Here is a 22057-nt window from a genome sequence, read left to right on the forward strand (position 1 = left end):
GTTCTGGTCATCCTTTTTTTTGTTGTACTCAAAGCCACATGACGTTATTTCAGCACTTTCACATAGTTTTTAGGGACCATGGCCCGTTTCCCTCTCAAGTCACCAAGGAACCATTCATCGTCAACAGACTCCAGATCGGTTATAATATCCCCAACCTGAGAAAGGAAAGGGGGTGAGAGGTTATCTGAATAGCCATGCTTTCTATAGATATTGATCTCTGAATTTGTGCCATTTATTCATTTTAAAAACTAATCCCTATACCTGCAGAGAGAGCTCCTCCTCACAGTCTGACGTGAAGTTGTACAGAGCCCTGCCTCTAGCAGCAGGAGCAGCAGCCTGAATCGGCAGCCTGTCACACGACAGCTGGCCTGTTGAAGACATATACTGGGTTAACGAACGCCCCATTTGTCCCTATAGTAGATTAATCCATAATACCATACCAAGTCAAATACCATACAATACCCAGTTCTAGCTACGTAATAGCGGATGTTTGGTGCTTTTCCGCGACCTATGAAATAGTAAACTGACTTATCTTGGTCAGGCCAAACAAGTAACTTGAGTCACCTTCAGCTTTACTGGTAGTAAAATTGTGAGAGGCACTTTTATAGACCAAACAGTTAATTGAGAAATTAATTGGCAGATTAATAGATAATAAAAAAAAAAAATTGGTTGCAGCCAAAATGCTAGTGACAATGCTCATCACCGTGAAAGGCTACAGTATAACTTTAAAAGGTGCTCTAAGCGATGTTGGGTGACGTCACTTATTGTTGACGTTTGAAGTATTGTCAACAAAACGGAGGCTAGCTCGCCCCTCCCTCCTCCTCATCACGTCCCCTGCCCCTCCCTTCCACACACTAACCCCCGACCCCAAATCCTTCTTGTCGGGCTGGAACGCTGTTTGTTATGTTTCGTGGTGCAGGTTTGGTGGTGGTGTTATTGTTGCTGTTTGTGGAGCCTGGGTGTCTACAGAGACCGGGTTTTTTTTTACAGTGTGTTCAGGGGACAGGCAGTTAACGGATAGTGAGGAGATGTTTGCTGTATGTGACAAAACATGTAGCCTAAAAAACGTGCAACATCGCTTAGAGCACCTTTAATGTGGGGCCCTTTTTTGCATTAAAATATTTGAAGAATGTGTGACAAAGTAGTTTACCATCGCATTTGTAATGAGCAATTTCACACCTTTTGTTCCTACAAGACACTCTTACTGATGCTCGTTCTAAATATTGCTCATTATTTTCTCCATAATGATGAGTTCAATGATGGCAACAGATTAGAAGAGATAAATAATGAACTGAAGGGCAGTTGTTTTGTAATATCAACAATAAACCGATGCCGTGAGAACTTCATACCTTTGGTGCTCTCAACAAACGCCCTGGGGAACATGCCCTCTCTGCCGTTGAGCCGGCCGCAGCTCCACTCAGCATCCAAATGCTGTCTGATCAGGATACAGTCGCCCTGTTGAAACGACAAGTCATCGTCTGAATTCCCCGCATAGTCATACTGAGCCACCACCCACTCCACATCGGACTGCGACACCTACAGAGTGAGCAGAACAAGAGAAGATGTACAATATTGGGCTGGAAAAAACCTTCATCTCAGATTTTTTTTGTTCTACAAAACACGTTGGGTGTGTTGCTAAACCAACATCATCCTTATTGATGTTTCCATTTATATAAATATTGTTTACCGGAGCAGGTTTGGAAACTTCAGGGTGTGTACTCGGAGAAGTAGCCATGCCTGTGGGGAAAATGCCATACAGGTGACTCAAAATAAAATGAATATACCATCCAATCAGAGAAGAAAATAAAAATGTGTGGGCACAGTTTGAGGAAGTTACTGATGTATTACTGAAATAATGCAGTGCCTCCTGCATTTTCTTCTGTGGTTTTGTGACCTGGTGGGGAGTTTACATTTTATAGTTTATTACTTTATATATTTAGAGTATGTAATACTGTATGTGTGTATATATGTATGTATGTGGGGACTTGTAGGCCAACTCTACAAATCAAATATTTATAAGATTCAGTATTTCTCTACCAGAATGTAATTCAAAAAGGCCCTAATTCAAACAGCTTTTCACATTTCATGAAGGCAAATAAAACTGTAATGTTCTTTCCTAGTCATTTTCTAGGAGGGTTCCTGGAAATAACCATATAATGTGGTACTAACTATAGGGAAAATAGAGACAAAGTTCTGCCACAGTTATTTTAGTTGAAGTTAAGTATGTTGGATTTAGTTTATAAGTACTTATAATTAAAAAAAAAAAAAAGACAGTCCTCAAACACCTGCAGAAATTATAATTCAACAGCTAACTCAATGGGTTAATTTGCATGAGTATGCTGAGACCTTTTGTAAACAGCTATTTAATGAAATAGAAACACAAGCCTAAATTCCTGACATGCCAGAGAGGGAAATGCAAGCCAACAGAAAGCAAAAGGCTGTTCAGTGATGGACACAGACGCTCTTTTGTTTCGATTTGAGGATCAAGAGAATAAGTTGGTGTAGTGTAAATATTCCCATTTTAAGACACTGACATGTGACATACATATACATATACACATATATATATATACACACACACACATACATATACATATATATATATAATTTAAACTAACTGTTGGTGGCCAAATCAACACATGGTGAACATTTAGTGGATTCCAGTTGAATGGATTTAGTCTGGGTGCTTACCAGGCATTGGTATGCTGATGGACTGTCTTTTCTGCTGACTTGAGGGCGCAGGCAGATCTTCAATGACATCTACAAAGTTAAGAGGGAAAATACCAGTCGAGACGCCGAGCTGTCCCCGAGCCCAGTCCTGTCCAACTAACGCCTTGAGCTGGATCACATCCCCCTCAGAGAACGACAGCTCATCGCTGTTCTCCGCCTCAAAGTCGAACCTCGCTACACATCTCGGACCACTTTAAAAAGGAGGCGACAACATTTCAGACTTCAGGTTAGTTCATCGGGGTAGTTTGTAAAGGCAAACAGTTTATGATGTAAAAACAGTACCTGGCTGTTGCAGGTGGTGGCCTCGCTTTCCGTTCAGGGAGGGGTTTGGGTGAATTTGACTAATTGGAGAAATGACAATAAAAATCCTTTAAATCAGGAAATCATTAACCATACTAAACATGTCATCAAAGGGGTAAGCAATGCATTGCAAGAATGGATTTCAGTGGTTGAAACTTACCAGGGCTTTGACATAATTGATGGGAAAGAAACCAGTAGATCCCCTACAAGTGCCTGTGTACCACTCACTGTCCAACTGCTCCACCATGGTCACAACATCTCCTGCTCGCAGAGCCAGCTCTCCTGGACCCTCTGTGTGTTTGCGGAAAATAATTTGGTATTTTGGGAAAATAATGATTAGCTTTTTTTGCCTATCTCCTATCTGTGCATTATGGATCTGGAGGGGAGGGTATCTATGTTCCCATAGTCCTGTCTATATGTTCCCCGGCCCAATATCCTCTTAATAGGACACATTGAGGAGACCTTTCAAATGGTTTTATGTTCTCAGCAATTTTTTCCCCCCTAAGTCAAATGTTAAATGCATGTTTCCCTGGGTCAATATATGTCGAAGTCACCCACTTACAGTTTATAGCCAGCTGATGTTATACTCCTTGAAACCTATGCCCTCAAATATGTGGGATAGACAGTTTACTTGACTTTAGACATTGATATCTTACTTCAAATGCAGTTTTAATGGACCTTAAACCTACATTGTGTCATTTTTTTAGTTTATTCTTAGCAAAAAACCCTTGTTCTTTCACAAATATGTACTCATCCATGTGTAATTACTTCCACCAACTAATCAAAGTATTCTCGTAAGCGTAGAATCTGACATTTTGAATACATAGGAGCGACTCGCTCGAATCACGGCAGCCATGTAGCGCCTCCATCTTTAAAATACATTAGCCAAAGAGGGACATAACTCTGCATTTCGCCCTCTTACACCTATTGGCACCGTGACGAATGCAAGGGGGAGATTACTCGCCAGGGAAGTGAAAAAGAGAATTAAAACGACAACGCGACAGGCAAAGCAACAAGACCAAAGTTAATATTGGAGTGGCTAGAACAGCTGCGTGTAAACGATGGAGAGAGCTAATTTCGGGTTCGGCCACCATAGGAGGAACGGCTAGAGAGTAATATTCAGCTGGTTGTCATATACAATTTCACCGCTAGATGGGAGAAATTGTTACACAATGTAGCTTTAACAATTCAAACTGCAATTGAAACATCCATATCACTTTGTTCTTTAGCAATTTGAACTGCAAAGCTAGCTCTTACAATGTTAGTTTATATCAAGAGACATAGGACCCTGGGAACATAGGCATGACCCCATCTGGAGTCAGGAGGCAGGTAGCCTAGCATAGCATAGCGACGGGAAGCAGGGAGAAACAGCTAGCCTGTGCTATTATTATTTTTTGCACAACTGCTTTTGTTCTTTCTGCTAAATTAAGCTAATCTCCTCCTAGTTCCAGCATAAGGCACCGAGACAAAGCTAGCCTGGCTGTCTCCAAAGTTTAAACATACTCCTTCCCAAACCTTAAAAGCTTGCTAATTAGCACACCTAACAAGCTAGATACAATTTGTTAAGCTAATTGCCTCCCAGGCAAGGCTCTAGCACCAACCATAAATACATTACACATTGACATGAGAGTTGTATCAATCTTCTCATCTTTCTTGAATAATAGTATTTTCCAAAGTGTCAAACAATTTTTTCAATATATTATCTTATTTTAGTGTTATTGTCTAATCTCAGTAAGTATTAGCAGCTGTTTGGTTTAAAAATAAAATAAAAAAATAAAATAAAACACTGATGTGTCACCTGGATTGAAGTCATGTATGGCCTGCACCTTAAGCTCAGAACCAGCTCCACCAGCTGGACTGGCACCCTATAATATGAGAACAAAGACACTTAAGGTTAATGTATCATAGCCTACTGGGCAAGATAGTCTCATGTATCAGTGACATGTATTTATTCATAAATGGAGGACTAGTTACCTGTGGCTGGGAGATGTGTGAGACGGAGGAAAGAGGATTGATGACCATCATGCGAGATTTGTGGACTCTGCCTCTGGCTTCTCCAACTTGACACTCAAACGTATTGTTGTCAATCTCCTCTAGCAGCAGAAGCACTTCATTTTTCTATTGAAAAAGGCCATAAAGGTATTCAATGTTACCAAATCAACTCTATGGATCATCCAGCCATTTCAGAGGGATTGCACTTGTATTGAAAGGCAATTTGTAAGCCAGTTATAGTAGTTTAGACACCTGAAATGACAGTTCTCCTGTATTACTCCCGTTGTAGTTGGAGGCAGCAATCCCATGAGGAATTTGAAGCTGTTGAAAGAAAGCAAAAATGAAACAATATGTTTATAAAGTGGTATTTGAAACACTATTACAAAGTTGTTCAGTGGGATCTCCCTCACAGTGTACTGGTTGTAAAGACGGTGGCCTGGGTTGGGCCTTGGAGGTAAGACCGGTCCTTTCCTGTGGGGCTTCTGTGCCTGGGGTTTAGGTGAAGCTTCCAACGATACTGACTGGGATCGACCTGTGCGCTGAATGCTAGGTGGGGGAGGTCTTCCTGGGCTTATTTTGCCTGACGGTGGGCGGGGTGGAAGGGACATCTGCCTCCTGAAGTTCAACACCATCATCAAGTTGAGTAGCATCTTTGCAAACGCGTAACATTGTTTTATATTTAAAATTCTACTGCTAGAATTCTTTCCCTTTACTCACCGAGGTGGTAGTGATGGCTCTGGCGCAAACTGGAAAGAGTCCTGCAGAAGAATCCAATCATGCATTTTTATTGCCACTAAAACAAACTCACAGCTTATAGCACTGGAAACCATAGAAACCGGGCTACAACACATACTGTACGTAGCATTCAGCCAAAGCCAGCTCCATCTCAACAGAAGGCAATGTGTTTGAGGAACTACAATAGTTTCTTTGTTTGTGGAGAGCAGAGGCAGGTAAGCTACACAGCAGACAGACAAAATAAACCTGATTGAGAAAGACTTTATGAGCTCAGAATGCACCATGTCAAAGTTTATGAATAGATATACCACTAATAATACAAAACATTTTAATTAGACAGTTTTTAAAAAAAATTGTTGTGTGACAAGAATAACCATTTTGTGGAAACCTTGCACTCTTCTGAGATGCTTAGAGGTAGCGCTTGCCAAGTTTATACAGTAGGTTTCTGATTGCTCAGTGGGATGTAAATCTTACCTGGCGGGAGAGGGAGGGCGCCTGTCTGGGCTTCACCGAGGTGTTTAGGGAGCCTATGGGTCTCTGAGCAGGGAGCGGAGGGGGACTGTCCTGAAAAGGATCTGACACTGAGAAGAGAACGGTCTTTACAAAATCATACTGAAAAATTGTGCTCCATTAAAAATAGAAACAAATGTACAATATGTAACATATCAACAAACTATAAAATACAGTGTTTTGATAGCATAAAAAACATTGCATCCATGGCAATGTTTTGCACACATCAATTCTAACAATTTAACTTATTTTGACAGTTATCACATTTTTCATACAATCACATAATTTACTGCACATGAGAGGCACTCACATGAACCAGTTTTGCTGGGGACCCTGATGGTGGTTGGTCTCCGTGTTATTCTACAGGCGACAAGGTCTCCATTGCTGTCCACATTATGCTGAGGCTTGCTCGGGATGTGACCTGAACAAAGACACACTTAACTGTGTATTTATGTGTGGATGCTCAGGAGCCATACAGTGTTAACACAGACAAAACCATTTTAGTCCGTCATTTGATCGATACATCAAGCGATTTAAAACGATTTGATAATTTTTGTTAAATTGATTAGTCATTAAAGGAATAGTTTGAAATGTTGGGAAATGCGCTTATTCACATTCTTGCAAAAAGGTGAGAAGATCTAATGCTATGGAATCAAATAAGGGTCAATAGTATTTTGAGCTTGTGAACGTTTTGTGCGCACAGATAAAATTTGTACGTGTGAATTGTTTTGCAGGAAAAATGTTGTGCATGTTACATTAATCAATAGGTTAATATCCACTTGAATGAAATTATTCAATAGTGTGCATTCCTACGGTGCAGTATTTCGTCTTACACAATATACAACTAATAAAAAATGCTACTCACTGGATGAACTCTCTGCATACTCGTGCCTGACCACGGAGACTGAGTTGTGGTTGTTTATATTAAGGTTGGGTTTCAGAGGTTCCTTAAAAGTCTTCTCTGGAGGTGTAGGGGGAACTGGTGGAGTGTCCTCTTCAAAGATGCTGTTGGGTCTGGTCAATACAGAAGGACGTGATCTGTTCAGGTTGGCCGTCTTGTTGAGTAACGTCTTCAGTTCCCCTTGTAAAGATAGCTCAGCAGGTTTCTTCGGGGGCTGAGGTCTGGGGGCTGTTGTAGGGCTTGGTGGGATGTTTGTGGTTGATACGTTTTGATAGTCATTATCTACACTGTGGTTTAACTGAGGTCTAAGAGCTACAGAAGGTTTAGCAGCAACTGGAGGTTTGATGGTCACCTTCCTAATTAGAGGTTTTGATTTGGCTGGTTGAACCGCGTTTCCCTCCTCGGTGCTAGTCTGGGTCTCAAAGGCCTGGATCCGGGCCAGGATATTGCGTTGACTGTGGTTGGGGTTCATCTCGTCACCAGCATCCTCACCTTGTAAAGCCTCGTCTGATTGATCAACAATGTCGCCGTTCTCCTCACACTCGTTATCTGCACTAAAGGCCTCCAATAACTCCTTTAAATACTCATTCGAGGAGACCACTTCTGGGTCAGAGCAAATGCTGTCACAATCTTCACTGAGCTCAACCAAAGTCTGAACTTTGACCACTTCTGTGATCGTCTGCTTTCGGGATTTTGTACGAGGAAGTGGAACGGGGCGTTGACCGTGTTCCGAGTCTGGGGAAGAGCGAGTGGTTTCAGCAGTGGCAGTGAGATGCTTTGTAGGAAAATCCCAGTGCACAGTGACAGATCTGCTGCAGGTGGGAGGGGAATCCGCTCGGTTGGTTTGCTTTACACCTGGCTTAGAGTCACTTTGGTCCTCAGTGTTTGTGGATCCTGCAGTTTTTGTTCCAACCTTCTCGTCAGCGGGTGCAACAGCTTTAGTGACTGGTTCTCTGTCAACTGGTTTCGGCAGTGATGGCCTAGGTGGTTTTTGTGGCTTTTTACCTGGAAGGAAATGTAAACATCATGAAAGAGTCATCGTGTGTAGAAATTAGTCTTGCATTGCCAGACCTTCCTCCACCACGCTGCGGAGGAGGGTCTGGCTAGTCCACACAGCTTTCCCGGGATGGGAGAAAAACATGCTCTGGTTTATTGGCATTTCTTTAAACCCATCACAATCGGCTTGGATGGTGCTAAGTGCCGTATGGAGCAACAGCGCCGCAAAATAGCCTCGGGAAGGAACTTGTTTTGGTGGAACATGTACGTTCAAAGGTTGTTTTAGTCGTGCAACAGAAAACTCAGATTGGACAGATCCGTGCAGGACTTCACTGTGAGCGGACTGTTTAGAGACGATGTGACCGGCAGGTAACATTAAAAGTTATCTGCTACTGTAGCAGAGCTGCAAGTAAACACTGAACTGAGCTGTGTGTTTCAGTATTAAACAATGCTGCAGGTATTCATGCACAACTGTTGTTGGTGATTTACAGAGGTGGAAGACTTCATGTATTGCAGTAAAAGAAGAAAAAACAGAGTTACAAATTACTCGTCACTTACAAGTCCTGCATTCAACATCTTCAAGTAATAGTACAAAAGTATTATCAAAATAGTCTAGCTAGCTGTCTGGATTTACCCTGCAGAGATCTGAGAAAAGGTTAACCATACTACTCATAAATCGACCGGAGTTTAAAATGCCAACACAAAGGAAGCCCAAGGCAACGGCTATCCGGCCTAAATGAGTGAAATCCAGCGGAATTTCCATCGGCAATGGAGCAGTCCCGGAAGTGGAACATTGTGCATTTAGACTAAGTAGAAATAGACTGAAACTTAAAACTGGCAGTTTGGTACACATCACCGATGATTGTCGCATGCCTCACCTGCAGGTCTTTTCACTGCTGACTGTGGAGCAGCACTGCACTGTGGGACCGGGGTAGAGGTGTCGTTCCGAACAGGATCAGTCTGCGTGGCACTTGTGGTGGTGCAGGTGGCCCGGCGGGGGGCTGCAGTGGGCTTGACAATGTGCTCTTCCTGGGTCTTCTCTTGAATCACCTGGTCATAGGATGGTGGGGGCTAAGTCATGGAGAAGAGAGGTGTTCACACACACACGTTATTTTTGCAGCATTTCTGCTTATAGTACGTGCTGAGTGCGTTAGGATCATTTTGAGGTTATGTCCTCAAACCTTTTTCAGCATTTTAAGGTTTTACCAAATGAAGGCAGGTGTGTATTTTTTAGGCTGACTCCAGTTTTTTTTTAAGACCTAATATATTTAAATTCTACTACTTATGGCAAACAATTTTCTCCACCAAAACTTTATTCTTGGCAGCGTGGGGAAAGGCCTTGAAACAATATTTACACCCTCATATTGGGAAATAAAATACAAACTTTACATTTTGGTGTTTGCTCAAAATGTTCTGAGAAGGGGAACTTTGAAATTCTGGCTATACTGTAGCTCCTAGAACTCATGACTTGTACTTACATTTTTGCGCTCAGTTTGTATTTAGGTTTTTTTTATTCTTGGACAGCACAGAACCATTAGCCATAAAACACCTAATCTAGATACTGGCCCATCAGAAGAACCAAGCATTGATCACTGGTGGGAAAACAAAACAGCCGAGTGAAATCAAACACTGCCAATCAGACGAGGTCTACCTGGGAAACAGCCTGGATGCCTGCAGACCAGCCCGACTGAGGAGGACGAGGGAAAACCCCAGAGGTTCCTGACAACCAGTTCCTTCTGTCCAGAGGTTCTGCTGAGACGATGGTAATCTCTGGTCGCCTGAAATACAATCCGCACATATCTATTTATTTATGTACCAATTCAGAACACCAAAATAACACATCCACATTCAGATGATTTATGTCTCAGGGATAACTTTATTTATTTCTTAGCCAAGCTAGCAAAGCACAGTGCCCTTTTTAGGGTTATATCTAAAGCAAGATGCAACAAATTAGATACCTACGGTCGCCTATTTCAATCCCCATAAATGAGAAGCAAAATATCCTGTCCAGAAATAAACATCAACTATAAAGTTCTCTACTCTGGATTTTTGTTTGCATTACCTTCTTTCTCTGGTGTGGTCACTCTGAGAGTTTGTTCTTGCTGAAGGAAGAAAGATCATATTAATTATATGTCATAGATTTCTTTGCTTTGACACTTTTTTACATCTAAAAATTATATTTTACAGACTTTTTTTTATATTTACAGGTGGTAACAATTCTTATATTTGTCAAAAATGTGAAAATACAACTGTATTGTCACTTCTCTAGGGGGAAAATTGTGTTCATCCTAAAAAAAAGTTACTAACTAGTCTCGCATTGCCAAACCTTCCTCAACAGCGCTGCGGAGGAGGGTCTGGCTAGTCCACACAGCATTCCGGGATGGGAGAAAAACGTGCTCTGGTTTATTGGCATTTCTTTTAACCAATCACAATCGTTATGGGTAGCACTAAGCACCGGGCAGAGCCACGGTGCCGCTGCAAAATAGCTTCAGGAAGGAACTTGTTTTGGTGGAACGTGTACGTTCAAAGGTTGTTTTAGTCGTGCAAGAGAAAACTCAGATTGGACAGATAGTCTAGCTAGCTGTCTGGATTTACCCTGCAGAGATCTGTTAACAGAACAGTTAACCTTAGTCCTCAGAAATCCACCGGAGTTTAAATTAAAACACAAAGAAAGCGAAGGAAACGGCTATCCGGCCGAAACGAGTGATAGCCGACGGAATTTTCAGCGGCAACGGAGCAATCCCAGAAGTGAAACATCTTGGATATAGACTACTAACTAACCAACTAACTAAGTGTATTCAGGGAATTACCCTTTAAGTGATCTCAAAATGTTACTTAAGCTGAGTTGTGGTAGACTTACTTCGTTTGATAGCAGCTCGTATAGAAGACAGAGGCCCTTGGCTGAAAGGAGAGCAGAACAGAAAGCCCGTTTATCATTAAGGTGTGGGGCCACACAGACGAGTGCGGGTTCATACCTTTGTGACTCAATTGTTAAAAATAAATGTCTTTACTCGCCCCGGGGCTAAAGGGTTAAAAGTAACGTCTAACTCTTAACTAAAAACTAGACAGAGGAAAATAACTATACATAGGATGATTAAAAAAGCTAAGAGCTGTACAGAGACGGGTAAAATAATAGAATAAAAAGGAAAATAAAGTTAACTGGTAAATTATTAGAAAAATGCCTTTCATAATTGAAATTTTAAAATGTCTACAATTGCATGATATAATACAGTAAGGTACACTACATAGCCCATTTTAGTTGGAGTATAAAACAGACAACAAAGACAAATCATTGCTCACTGACATGTAAAACTACAGTAGAAGTGGCACATGTGAAGAAAAGCAGATGGAGTTATTAGTAAGAAAAAAGCAGTAAAAAGAAACACTACAAGTGAATAGATTAAACATTTTAAGGGTGCAAACAAATAAACAATATACATGATAAATGATAAAAATAGCTTTAATGAGGTTTTTTCCTTAATGTATAAAGCTGCAAAATCAAAATCAGAGCTCAGATAGGTGAGGTTTAATTAAGGGAACAGCAAAAAGGGTTTAGGTAAAAATGTGTTCACTTCTGTTTAACTATTTAACAAAGAATGGCTTATTCAAGGCTTAACATATTTTAGGTTAAAGAAGGTTTATATCACAAAACACTTCTATTATTGTAAAATAAGAGAAGAATCACATCACTGTAGAGCTGGGCGATATGGAGAAAATCAAATATCCCGATATTTTTGACCAAATACCTCGATATCAATATTGTGGCAATATTGTAGACTTGACAATTGGTGCTTTCACAAAATATGCACACAATGAGATTTCTGATAAATAATCATTAGTTATGTTGATATAATAACTATGTGGGTAAAAGCAAATAATGGAACAGCTAGAACAGTCTGGTGTGTTCAAATTACATCACTTTACTGTAATGCAGCCTTTAAAACCAGGAAAAGACGACACTTGTGTCATATCAGGATATTACGATATCTAAAATTTAAGACAATATCTAGCCTCATATATCGATATCGATATAATATCGATATATTGCCCAGCCCTACATGAAATCCACATAACTACACAACATGGTTCACAGTGAAAGATACCACCTCCAGGCAAACACTGTGGCTACACTTCTACACGAGCCCAACATGTCTGACTCGGTTTCATATCCTTTGGCTGTTTACCTCTCAATGGGCAAAGATTATTTTCTAATCCTTAAATGACATCTCTTTACCGAAGTGGATGCAGGTGCATCCTCAACACAAATCCTACTCATCAAGGACCAACTGCAAGAGGGTGATGTAAACCAGTGATTCTCAAAGTGGGGTCCGGGGACCCCCAGTGGTCCATGGCACTCTTCCAGGGGGTCCGTGAAAAGTTTTCAGATTCATTCAGTTAAATTATCATTTTAATGGCTGTGGCTCAGAGGTAGAGTGGGTCGGCCCTCAACCACAAGATTGGCGGTTTGATCCCATCCTCCGGCCACATGTCAAAGTGTCCCTGAGCAAGACACTGAACCCTATTTCACTACATTGTACTGTACAATTGTATGTGACGAATAATAGTTTCTATCTTCTATAAAAAATTTTTAGAAAAGGTTTCATATTTTAAATAGTTCACAGTTTACTTTTTAATCTAACAAATCTATAACTCTCAGAATCTGTTTAATACATTTTATGTTTAGTGCAATATCTTTCTAATACATTTCTCCTGTGTTGTTCTTTCACATAACATTACTAAGACTACAGAAGTGTAAAAAAGGGTTATGTCAAATTATTATTAATGGTTATTGTTGTATGGGTCTTGGGTGAAAAAAGATTGAGAACCTCTGATGTAAACTACCTGGGGAAAAGACCTCCCCAGGTAGCCCTCGTCTTGATACCACGTGGTTTGTTTAGCTGAGCTGTAAACACAAGGATCTTAAAAGACAATTCCGGCGTAAAATGAACCTAGGGGTTAATAACATACGTGTACCTAGGCGAACGTTCTCTGGGATCTGTTTTCATGCTAATTGAATGCGTCTCTAGCTTTTAACAAGCTACCGCAAAACCAGTGGTTAGCTGCTAACGCTAGCTTTCGGGGCACAGGGTAAATCACTATTTTCTACCACTAAGAAGGCTCAAAATAGCACCACTTAAACTGTAGCACGCAAACCGAAGCATTGAGAACTTTGTAAGTGTACAGACAGTTTATTAAAAAGATAGATTATAAAGACATTAGCGTTTGTGTTTACATTCGGCCGCCATCTTAGAAAACAGTCAAACAGAAAACGAACGCTGTGTTTGAGCTATGTTACTGGTTACTGGTTGCACGGCATTCGTGGTTCGACTGCTCATGACTGTTTTCCAAAGACTGTCTTTATAAGCTATCTTTTTAATAAACTGTCTGTACACTTACAAAGTTCTCAATGCTTCGGTTTGCATGTAGGGACCCTCATTATGCTACCATTTAAGTGTGATGCTATTTTGAGCCTTGTTAATGGTAGAAAATAGTGATTTACCCCATGCCCCGAAAGCTAGCTAACCACCGGTTTTGCGGCAGCTTGTTAAAAGCTAGAGACACATTCGATTAGCATGAAAACATGTCCCAGAGAACACATCCTGTGTGATCACTTCCTGTTTTTAAATATGTTTCCAGATCCCTATGAGGTCTACAAGTGTCAGTGAGGAGGCTATACTTAATACCTTAATGTCTGTTAACAACAACTAAAAGAATCAGCATCATATGTTTGTCCCCATGTGGACCTTCTGTTAGTCACTGACGATAGATCAGTGCATTGTTTTGGTCCATTCACAACCTCACCAGCATCAGCAGATCTGACTGTTAAAGGGATAGTGCCCTGTTCCCAGCAACAGAAAACTGTTAACAACTGTTAGTGAATCCACAAATTTTGACAGTGATGAAAAAAAAAGAAAAAGAAACCTTGGAAGGAAAAATGACATACCTTAAATGTAAATGGTCTGGCTTTGTTCTTTCAGGATGATCTGTAGAGGAAAACAGAGAGGTGCAGGTTTTTAACATGATGTGTAGCAACAAAGATAACATCCTGGCAACATTATTGTCATAAAGTAGTATGACCCTACTGCAGTGGATAGAATCCTATATCACAGTATGTGCGATACGGATAAATATTGTGATATAGTAAATCTGATAGAAAATCTAATTGAGAAACTTTTAGGGGATAGAATAACCAGTTGGGAATGTCTATTTCGGTCTAATCCAGTGAATTAAATACCTGACATATCAAAGCTGAGAGTCAGAACTTTAAAGCGAGTGGATGTAACACTGTGGCCACGAGAAACAACTACGATGCTGAATGCTGAAATGTAGTGTAACAGTAGTACAGAAGACACATAAAGTCAGCAAACTTAATCAGTAATGTCAGTTACACAACACTATTTATCAATAGTTTGCTAACATTATTACCATCGTAAGATACCAGTCAAGTAAGGCTATAGCAATGGTGGGGATTTGAGAAAGGGTGCATTGAATTTCTCATTTGTAAGAGGAACGACGTGTCATTTCATCTTTCAAAAGCTACGTAGTCTCACTTTAAGTCATAGCCATCGTTGGACTTTATAAACTAGAAATACAAGAGCCAGAACCCAACCAGCAGGATTAGCAGTTACATCTTGATGAACCAGTTAGTCTAAAGTAACATCTATATTTAAAAAGAATGTTGATACCGAAACCATGAAGCCATGATGAGCAATGCTATACATTCCCTTATTTTAAAATTGTATTAATTTTCATTTGTCTTCTATTACACGTAATACATTAGATAGAGAGACAGAATGATCTGTACTCTTATCTGTATAATTGACAGAGTACAACTACAAAACAATCAAACATTTAGCAATGACTGAACATAACTGCACAGAACGTCTTCATAAAAATGGAGGCAGCATGGTCAACATTATGTTAGTTAAAAGGACGGTCAGTATTAAAATGACAGATTTTTATTGTTCTATGTTTAGTATGTAACTATGGTCCCTGGCTAAAATGAAATTAACTGGTACATTCCCACGTGCTGCTTCAGACGCACACAGTACACTTAGTACAAAATGACAATACACATGAATTTCATGTGAAAGAACAACCAGCGGTAAAGAAGCAAAAAGTAGCATTCCTATCACAGCCCATTAGTTAACAGCTAGTCTAATGAGCAATATCAGTAATGCAAACAATCTTATCTAATAAAACGTCATTTGTTCCTCATATTTGAGAGTAGACATCTTAAGGATATAGATATATTTAGAGAAAAAACAAAGGCTGGGGTTGAAGTCAGCATTGTTGTTAATGTCTCTAGCCTGAAACCATGGCCTCGTTGATAGTCAAATCCACCTGTCACACCTGTGAATCTGATAGTGCCACAGAGCTACTGCCTTAACTCACACTTTAACACGCGAGTAGAGTTTCTGCCCTTTCACTTAGCAACCAAGAAGTGTTTTAGCAACTGCCAGACAAAGTATTAAGCTCTGTAACTTGACACAACAAATCACTACTTACCTGTAAATATGCAGTCTGAAATACATTACATAATAGACCAGTTATCTGGTTACTTTCACTTATGCATGTGGTGTGAAGTTGCCTTCGATGCAATGCGGTCCCTACTTATGAGGAATTAAAAGAATAAAAAAAACAAAATCTTCAGCATCAAAAGAATATTTCCACCAGGATCCTGCCTTCTGGTCCATGGAGTGAGTGTCTGAGCGTGACGAAGAACTTGAAGCCAGCCGTCCCGTCACACACCCACAGACAACAAAAAAGAGAGGGAGGGCCCTGTGATATCTCAGCTCTCCTGTGTTTACTTGGCCAATCTGATGAACCGGAATGTGGCCGTTCAGGAAGCGGTGGTTGTGTCACACGACATAGCACTGTCACAAAGTAAAAGGTCACATTGCTCACGCTTTACCAGGTGTGCTACCCAGGCGCCCGGGTTTTTCATTTTTTAGTATTTTCTCGGGTATGATTATTATTGACCATGTACTGTTGTATGTTGTGTCTGAATGTGCTTGACCACAAATTAAGTTCCCTCACAGGAAAAATAAAGTTCTTTTAATTTGATTTGATTTGAATAGATTGATCAAACTTTACATATATAGCATCTTTCATCCTGGTGAATACAGCTCACATTACTTTGCAGATAAGTAGAACTGGGAAAAAAATACTTCAATACAAAATAAGAACTGTGAATCAATGGAGACTATTGCACACATAAGTACTGTACAAGCAAGATGCTGAAGTAAATACAGTGAAAACTAGAAGGGCACTCGGAGACCTCCGCCAAGGCCATGCCCTATCTGGCAATGTTAACGAAAGTATAAAATATTTTGTGTTTCCGCCCTGTGGTTCTGATCCGTTTTTTAATGGGTTCTCCCTTGGCCCATTCTACACCCTTCCACCAAGTTTTGTGAAAATCAGGCCTGTAGTTTTTCCGTAATCCTGCTGACAAACAAAACAACAAACCAAACCGAAAACATAATCTTCTTGGCAGAGGTTAAAAGTATAAAAATACATGACTAATAATAAAAACTACAAAGTATTAAGAGATAATTTATGATCACAGAATCACTCTGGACTAAATCCAGGCTAAAAAGGATTGAGGGAACCTCTGTACCTAATTTCATGGCAATCCATCCAATAGTTGTCGAGAAATTTCGGGCAGGGCATCAAAGGGGTGAACCAACAAACGAACATTGTCATCCCTTAAAAAGCATGCGGATTATTAGAAAGAATAGTTGTGGTACCACCTGACTGTGCAAACTGTGCTAAACTCATTCATATAGAAGTCTTGAAAGAATTTGAGAAAAAAGAAAAACCCTGCAAGATTTCTTGACAAGACAACAACTTTATAAGGTTTTAGATTCTATTTTTAATCAGCATACATTCCTTGGTATTTGTGGGCCAGTGACACATGAAAAGACACTACAAACACACGAGAAAGCTGCTGAGGTCAGCAGGGAAGGATTCCCTTCACAGCCGCACTCTCACTTGAACACATGCTGACATTACTCAGCACCGCGGCAGCAGTCACAGAGCAGCTGGTGAAACGGCTGGCAACAAAAGGGAAAGAAAGAAAAACAGTCTGGCTTTAAGTGTCACACGACACCAGCACCAGAACAGAATACTGGTGAAGAGGCAGATACAGTCTGATAAAGACTTTAGTCTCTCTCCAACTCTGGCTAAAGTGGCTTTTTCCATCAGGCACGGGCAAGTTTGCCGACTCACGACTTTGCATGACTACACGTCATAGTGTGTCACATTCAACGTGCAGGCCAGGGATAAACACAACACTTGTTAACAGATGATTGTTCAAAACTATGAATCATGCACAAGTTAAAGGAGCTGGAATTGTACCTCGTATTTATGTGACAAATAAAATTGATTGATTGATTGATTGATTGATTGATTGATTGTACAGATTTGCCCTCACTTGAAAAACAAGACCGATGCTGGTGTCATGAGTGACTAACACAATGTGGGCCAGTGAAGACGGTGCCAATGCAGACGAGTGATTCACAGTGGAAACTACCTGAAATGGTATCTGACGTGGATCCAAAATGATGAGGGCCAATGATAATGTATTTTATTAAAAAACACATAATTCTGAAAAGATAGAAAACTGCATCAAGTACAGTTCAGACAAGAACGGCTTGTTCATGACGCAGCAGTCTGAAATTCAGACAGCTGGATGTGGATCAGGGTGTGGTTTGGGTGGGGGGGGGGGGGCAGCTGGGCAGGGCAGGGCACAGGGGGGGTTCGAGAAATAAGAGTATGTATGTATGTACACCAAAAACAAAGAACAAAGACATAGAGGGGAAATTCTAACTAAGACCTGAGACAGTTTCAGTGCTCGTATGTGAGGCAGCTGACTGAAAATGAAAGCTGTTTGTTCATCAAGTCAACGGCTGAATACTGACACTACAAATCTGTAAGCAGGCCAGAACTAAGAGCAACAAGAGAGTGTGTTCCCTTTAAGTGACACAAGTCACTATGAGGTGTGTGGGCTAAAGTTTGGATAACTACTGGGTGGAAACGTAAGTGAGGTTACTGTAAGGTGACAGACAGGTTTTTCAGCTCTGTTGCCTGCTTACAAATATCATTTACTGAAAACTCCATTAGTGGCTGGTATTAATGACACGCTCACTTCATAGAGATCTCCGTGATAAGCTAACACAAAAATAAATAAATATTGTGCTGCAATGCTGATCAGGTCGCTGTTTATGAGAGAGGCTGTACAGGGGCATCATTTCAGCAATTTAACTGGATTAAATCAAATTGCCCTTTAGTATTTTGTCTTAAATGTAAAAAGAAAAAAATCATTTGAACTTAACATTTAAACATTTTAGTTTAAATCCACCCAGGAGACCTAAACATGACAACCAGCACTGCTTCATACTGAATAAGAGGTTTGTGTCTCATAGCAACTGGAGGAGTGAGGCATCAAAGCACAGCTATTAACACACTGGTAAAGATATTTAAATGTGATGCATGCTTTTAAAGCATGTTGATCTATACAGCATATTCACCCATGTCAGAAGATCAATCAAAAAGTATTTCAAATTCAAAAGAAAAGTATACAGGCCTATCTGTCTGGTTGAGAAGCTAATGTAGACAGCTGTATGTCAGGTTTCAACAGCCTCTGATAACATAAAAGTAATTAGTTAAAGGGCTTGTTAGCATCTTATCTACAAATCATGCAGACTTTCAGTTGCAGTAATTCATTTTGATCATTGATGTATTTGTCCTACTGTTCCAGACCTTCTTAGTTTCTATTATTTTGTGCAGGGCATGGAAATTTAAAAGCAGACTCCTTGGCATTATATATTACCACACAACAATAATGTGACGGACAAAAAAAGAATGCAGACTTGATGTTTACTGTGGTGGATTACACAAGTTTAAGAGTTTGCCAATTGATTTTTCATTAACATAAATTAATGAAAAACTATGGCCTATATGCCTTGGATGGTCGGAAAAATACACCTACATTTGTTAAACTGTTAGCTGTCATGTAGCCTGAAAGGTGATTAGCAGTTCGGCCGAATTGGTGAAAACGTGCAACCCCCTGGTAGGCCTGTGTTCTTTCAAAACACTCACTTCAATGTAAATCACAAAACGTATTAAATATGTCCCTCCGCTCTCAAAAGTCTTATTCATATGCTCCGTTTCGACAACAACTGATTAAATGTCAACATGTTTTTAAAAACCTAAGTCGCCGTTAGATGATTCAGGAAACTGTTTGGACTGTCAGCCCGTTACATTCCCAAACAAACATACCTGTTGGGTGGCTTCTGTTCCGGACGCGACGTTCACCCTCTTCCCCCTCTTCACGCAGCCGGGCTTCAGCCATTGGGATTTAAAACAATGTAGGAAAAAAATAAAAAATAAAATAAAAATAATAATAAATACACCAGAAATCCTTTACTAGATGTGTAGCTAGCTCATCTACCTAGACGGTCGATAAAACATGAGCTAATGTCCTGACAACTGGAAGTTTCAGTGTGTCCTGCCCGCAGCAGCACTCCCTCTGCCCGGCAGTGGGCGGAGGAGGTGCCACTCACCGTCAGGACCCAAAAGGCAACACAGGCACACTGCTGCGTGGGAATGTACACATGCAAGGCAGGATCAACCCACTGTTAATATAATCCTATTAGGGAGGGAGAACAGGATGCAGACCGCATTGTACACACCTCTGATTTTTACATTTTGTGTGTGTGTGTGTGTGTGTGTGTGTGTGTGTGTGTGTGTGTGTGTGTGTGTGTACAAATATTTAAACAAATATAAATACATCTATTTCATTTATTATAACAATAAAATAAATATACTTTGATATACTATTTTAGTTGTTTAGTGTTCAATTAGGCTTAATTTTCTGTAGCCTAGATTTGATCTTCCAAGATTAAGATCTAAAAGGTGAATTTGTATGGAGAAGGGTTTAAACCCTTCTCCATACAATTCTCCACTAAAGTTTGATTTTCTACAGGCTATATTAAATCTAAAACATACTGGGACCAGCATATACATTTCCCCACCTAGTTTTAGATTGCTAAATGTAAACACAGTACATTTACTTAAGTGCAATGTTGAGGTACTTGTACTTTACTTTGAGTATTTCCAGTTTATGCAACTTTATACTTTTACTCTATGTCAGAGGGAAATATTGTACGTTTTACTCCACTAGATTTATTTTGATAACTTTAATATTTTTTATATTTCTAATGCATTCCTTTTACTTGTAACGGAGCATTGATACAGTGTGGCATTGCTACTGAAGCTAAAGATGTAAATACGTCTTCCATCACTGGTCATCTTCATAAACGCTTCCTCTGAAGACACAACTGTGGGAAAACTGCAATTCATCTGCTCTTCCACTAGATGTCGCTGCAGACCTGGCCATTTTTATAGCATGTAAACAAAAAATAAACGTGCCTTTCATTTGAATCAGGGCCAGGGTTTTCAGTTAGTAGAAATCACCGCAGAATACCTGGGAATTGTGTATTTTAGATACATTGCTTCTAATTGTTTAAATTATGACTTGAGCTAAATGTGTCCTTCAATCAGGCATAAAAACAAGTTCTGCCTTTTTCATAACTATAATTTCATGCTGGAAATCACTATGATTATGGGGAAAATATACATCTTAAATAACAGCATGGACAAAATAATCATCGGAGGATCTGATCCACTGGACTGGGAATAAGAGATGCTTGTATCAAATAAGACACAGAAACAAATTAGACTTATAATTTGTCACATAGTACCTCACTGTTTTGCCCAGTATGTGGCGACATGTATACTGTTGAGATATATATATCAAGTCTGAATACTCTGATCATCAGAATCAGAATCAGAATCAGCTTTATTGGCCAGGTTTGCGTAAACAAACAAGGAATTTAATCTTTGCTCTCAAAGTACACTTAACATATAAAGAATAAAAACAGAAAGGACAGTAAGAAATATAAAAAACTACTGTTAAGTATACAGTATAACAATACAATATAATTTACAAATTTACAAACAATATACAATAACAATTGAAGAGAGGGAAGGAATAGTGCAATATCAGTATAATCTGAGATTTAAGATTTAAATATAAATATAGTGCAAGTCAGTTCAGTGCAGTCCTATCTGTTATTCTGATCATGTCTTGATAAAAGTAACCAATATGATGACTTTTTATCTGCCTTTAAATAAGTAGGACCAGGCTGATCTTATATAGGCTAGTGCTGAAATAACATTCTGAAATTGACATTCAAATGAGATTTTTTGGGAAACGGGAAGGTACAGGCTACTGTTTTCATCCAGAGGAGTGGTGCTTTTTGGAGACCCAAAAACCATCAAGTTTTAACCTAAACAAATATGGCACTTTATGTAGGTTTCTTATGCTTTTACACGTGCGCAGTTTTTTTCCTCACAGATATATTTCTCATGAGGTGAAATTATAAGGTGTAAACACTCCTCCAGTGGACGTGGGCCTGTTGTAACTCAGTGGGCGGAGCGTTCAAATGAAGATTAGTGTGAGTGCGGTTTCACCTATATGTGCTGTTTGTGTGCGGTGTGTGCTGCGGACTCAGGTTTGGTTACACGTATAATAGGCTACCTCCGCGTACTGATACGAAAGCGGGGGAATTATGGAGCTGTAAGTAAGAGCGACTCGGTTATTTATTCCCGAGAGGACATACTGAGTGTGTGTTTGTGGTTAAACCTGCTGGTCGACGCCGCTCACACTGCTGGGCGCTCTTTACCGTCCAACCGGAGGATCCGTCCGACGGTAAGAAAGAAAGAAAGCTCGAAACACAACTTTACAGAGGTAGCTTTAACTTAGCCTACCTGTTAAAATACACCATGACAGTGACATTTCTGTTATTGTTGGACCGTGTGTGTGTG

At 40.0% G+C, this 22057-nt stretch overlaps 2 protein-coding genes across 5 annotated transcripts in view; one reads left to right on the plus strand and one right to left on the minus strand.

The window, feature by feature from the left end:
• Positions 1 to 34: 34 nt before the first annotated feature.
• On the minus strand, positions 35 to 19740 carry sh3d19 (SH3 domain containing 19). 4 transcript variants are annotated; one of them, XM_031276805.2, is made up of 21 exons: positions 19448 to 19740; positions 14109 to 14148; positions 11025 to 11065; positions 10227 to 10266; positions 9816 to 9942; positions 9043 to 9214; positions 7133 to 8173; positions 6578 to 6688; positions 6232 to 6338; positions 5740 to 5780; positions 5433 to 5637; positions 5275 to 5343; positions 5005 to 5148; positions 4829 to 4895; positions 3191 to 3321; positions 3013 to 3071; positions 2692 to 2921; positions 1688 to 1737; positions 1350 to 1536; positions 262 to 368; positions 35 to 155 (listed from the first exon to the last, which is right to left on the minus strand). In XM_031276805.2, exons 1-21 carry the CDS (start codon positions 19518 to 19520, stop codon positions 45 to 47), a joined length of 3153 nt encoding a protein of 1050 aa, XP_031132665.1. In that variant the 5' UTR covers positions 19521 to 19740; the 3' UTR covers positions 35 to 44. The 4 variants fall into 4 exon arrangements, with proteins under 4 accessions (XP_031132665.1, XP_031132664.1, XP_031132663.1 ...); XM_031276804.2 differs by having other exon boundaries at positions 6232 to 6332; positions 9043 to 9235; XM_031276803.2 differs by having other exon boundaries at positions 9043 to 9235.
• Positions 19741 to 21662: 1922 nt separating this feature from the next.
• The window catches only part of fam160a1a (family with sequence similarity 160 member A1a), a 31491-nt gene continuing 31096 nt past the window's right edge, over positions 21663 to 22057 (plus strand). The window contains exon 1 of the mRNA XM_031276780.2: positions 21663 to 21941. The gene's annotated coding sequence lies outside the window, so the exon portion shown is untranslated. The remainder of the gene's footprint in view (positions 21942 to 22057) is intronic.

Source organism: Sander lucioperca, chromosome 4 (assembly GCF_008315115.2).
Source record: "Sander lucioperca isolate FBNREF2018 chromosome 4, SLUC_FBN_1.2, whole genome shotgun sequence".
NCBI classification, from domain to species: domain Eukaryota; kingdom Metazoa; phylum Chordata; class Actinopteri; order Perciformes; family Percidae; genus Sander; species Sander lucioperca.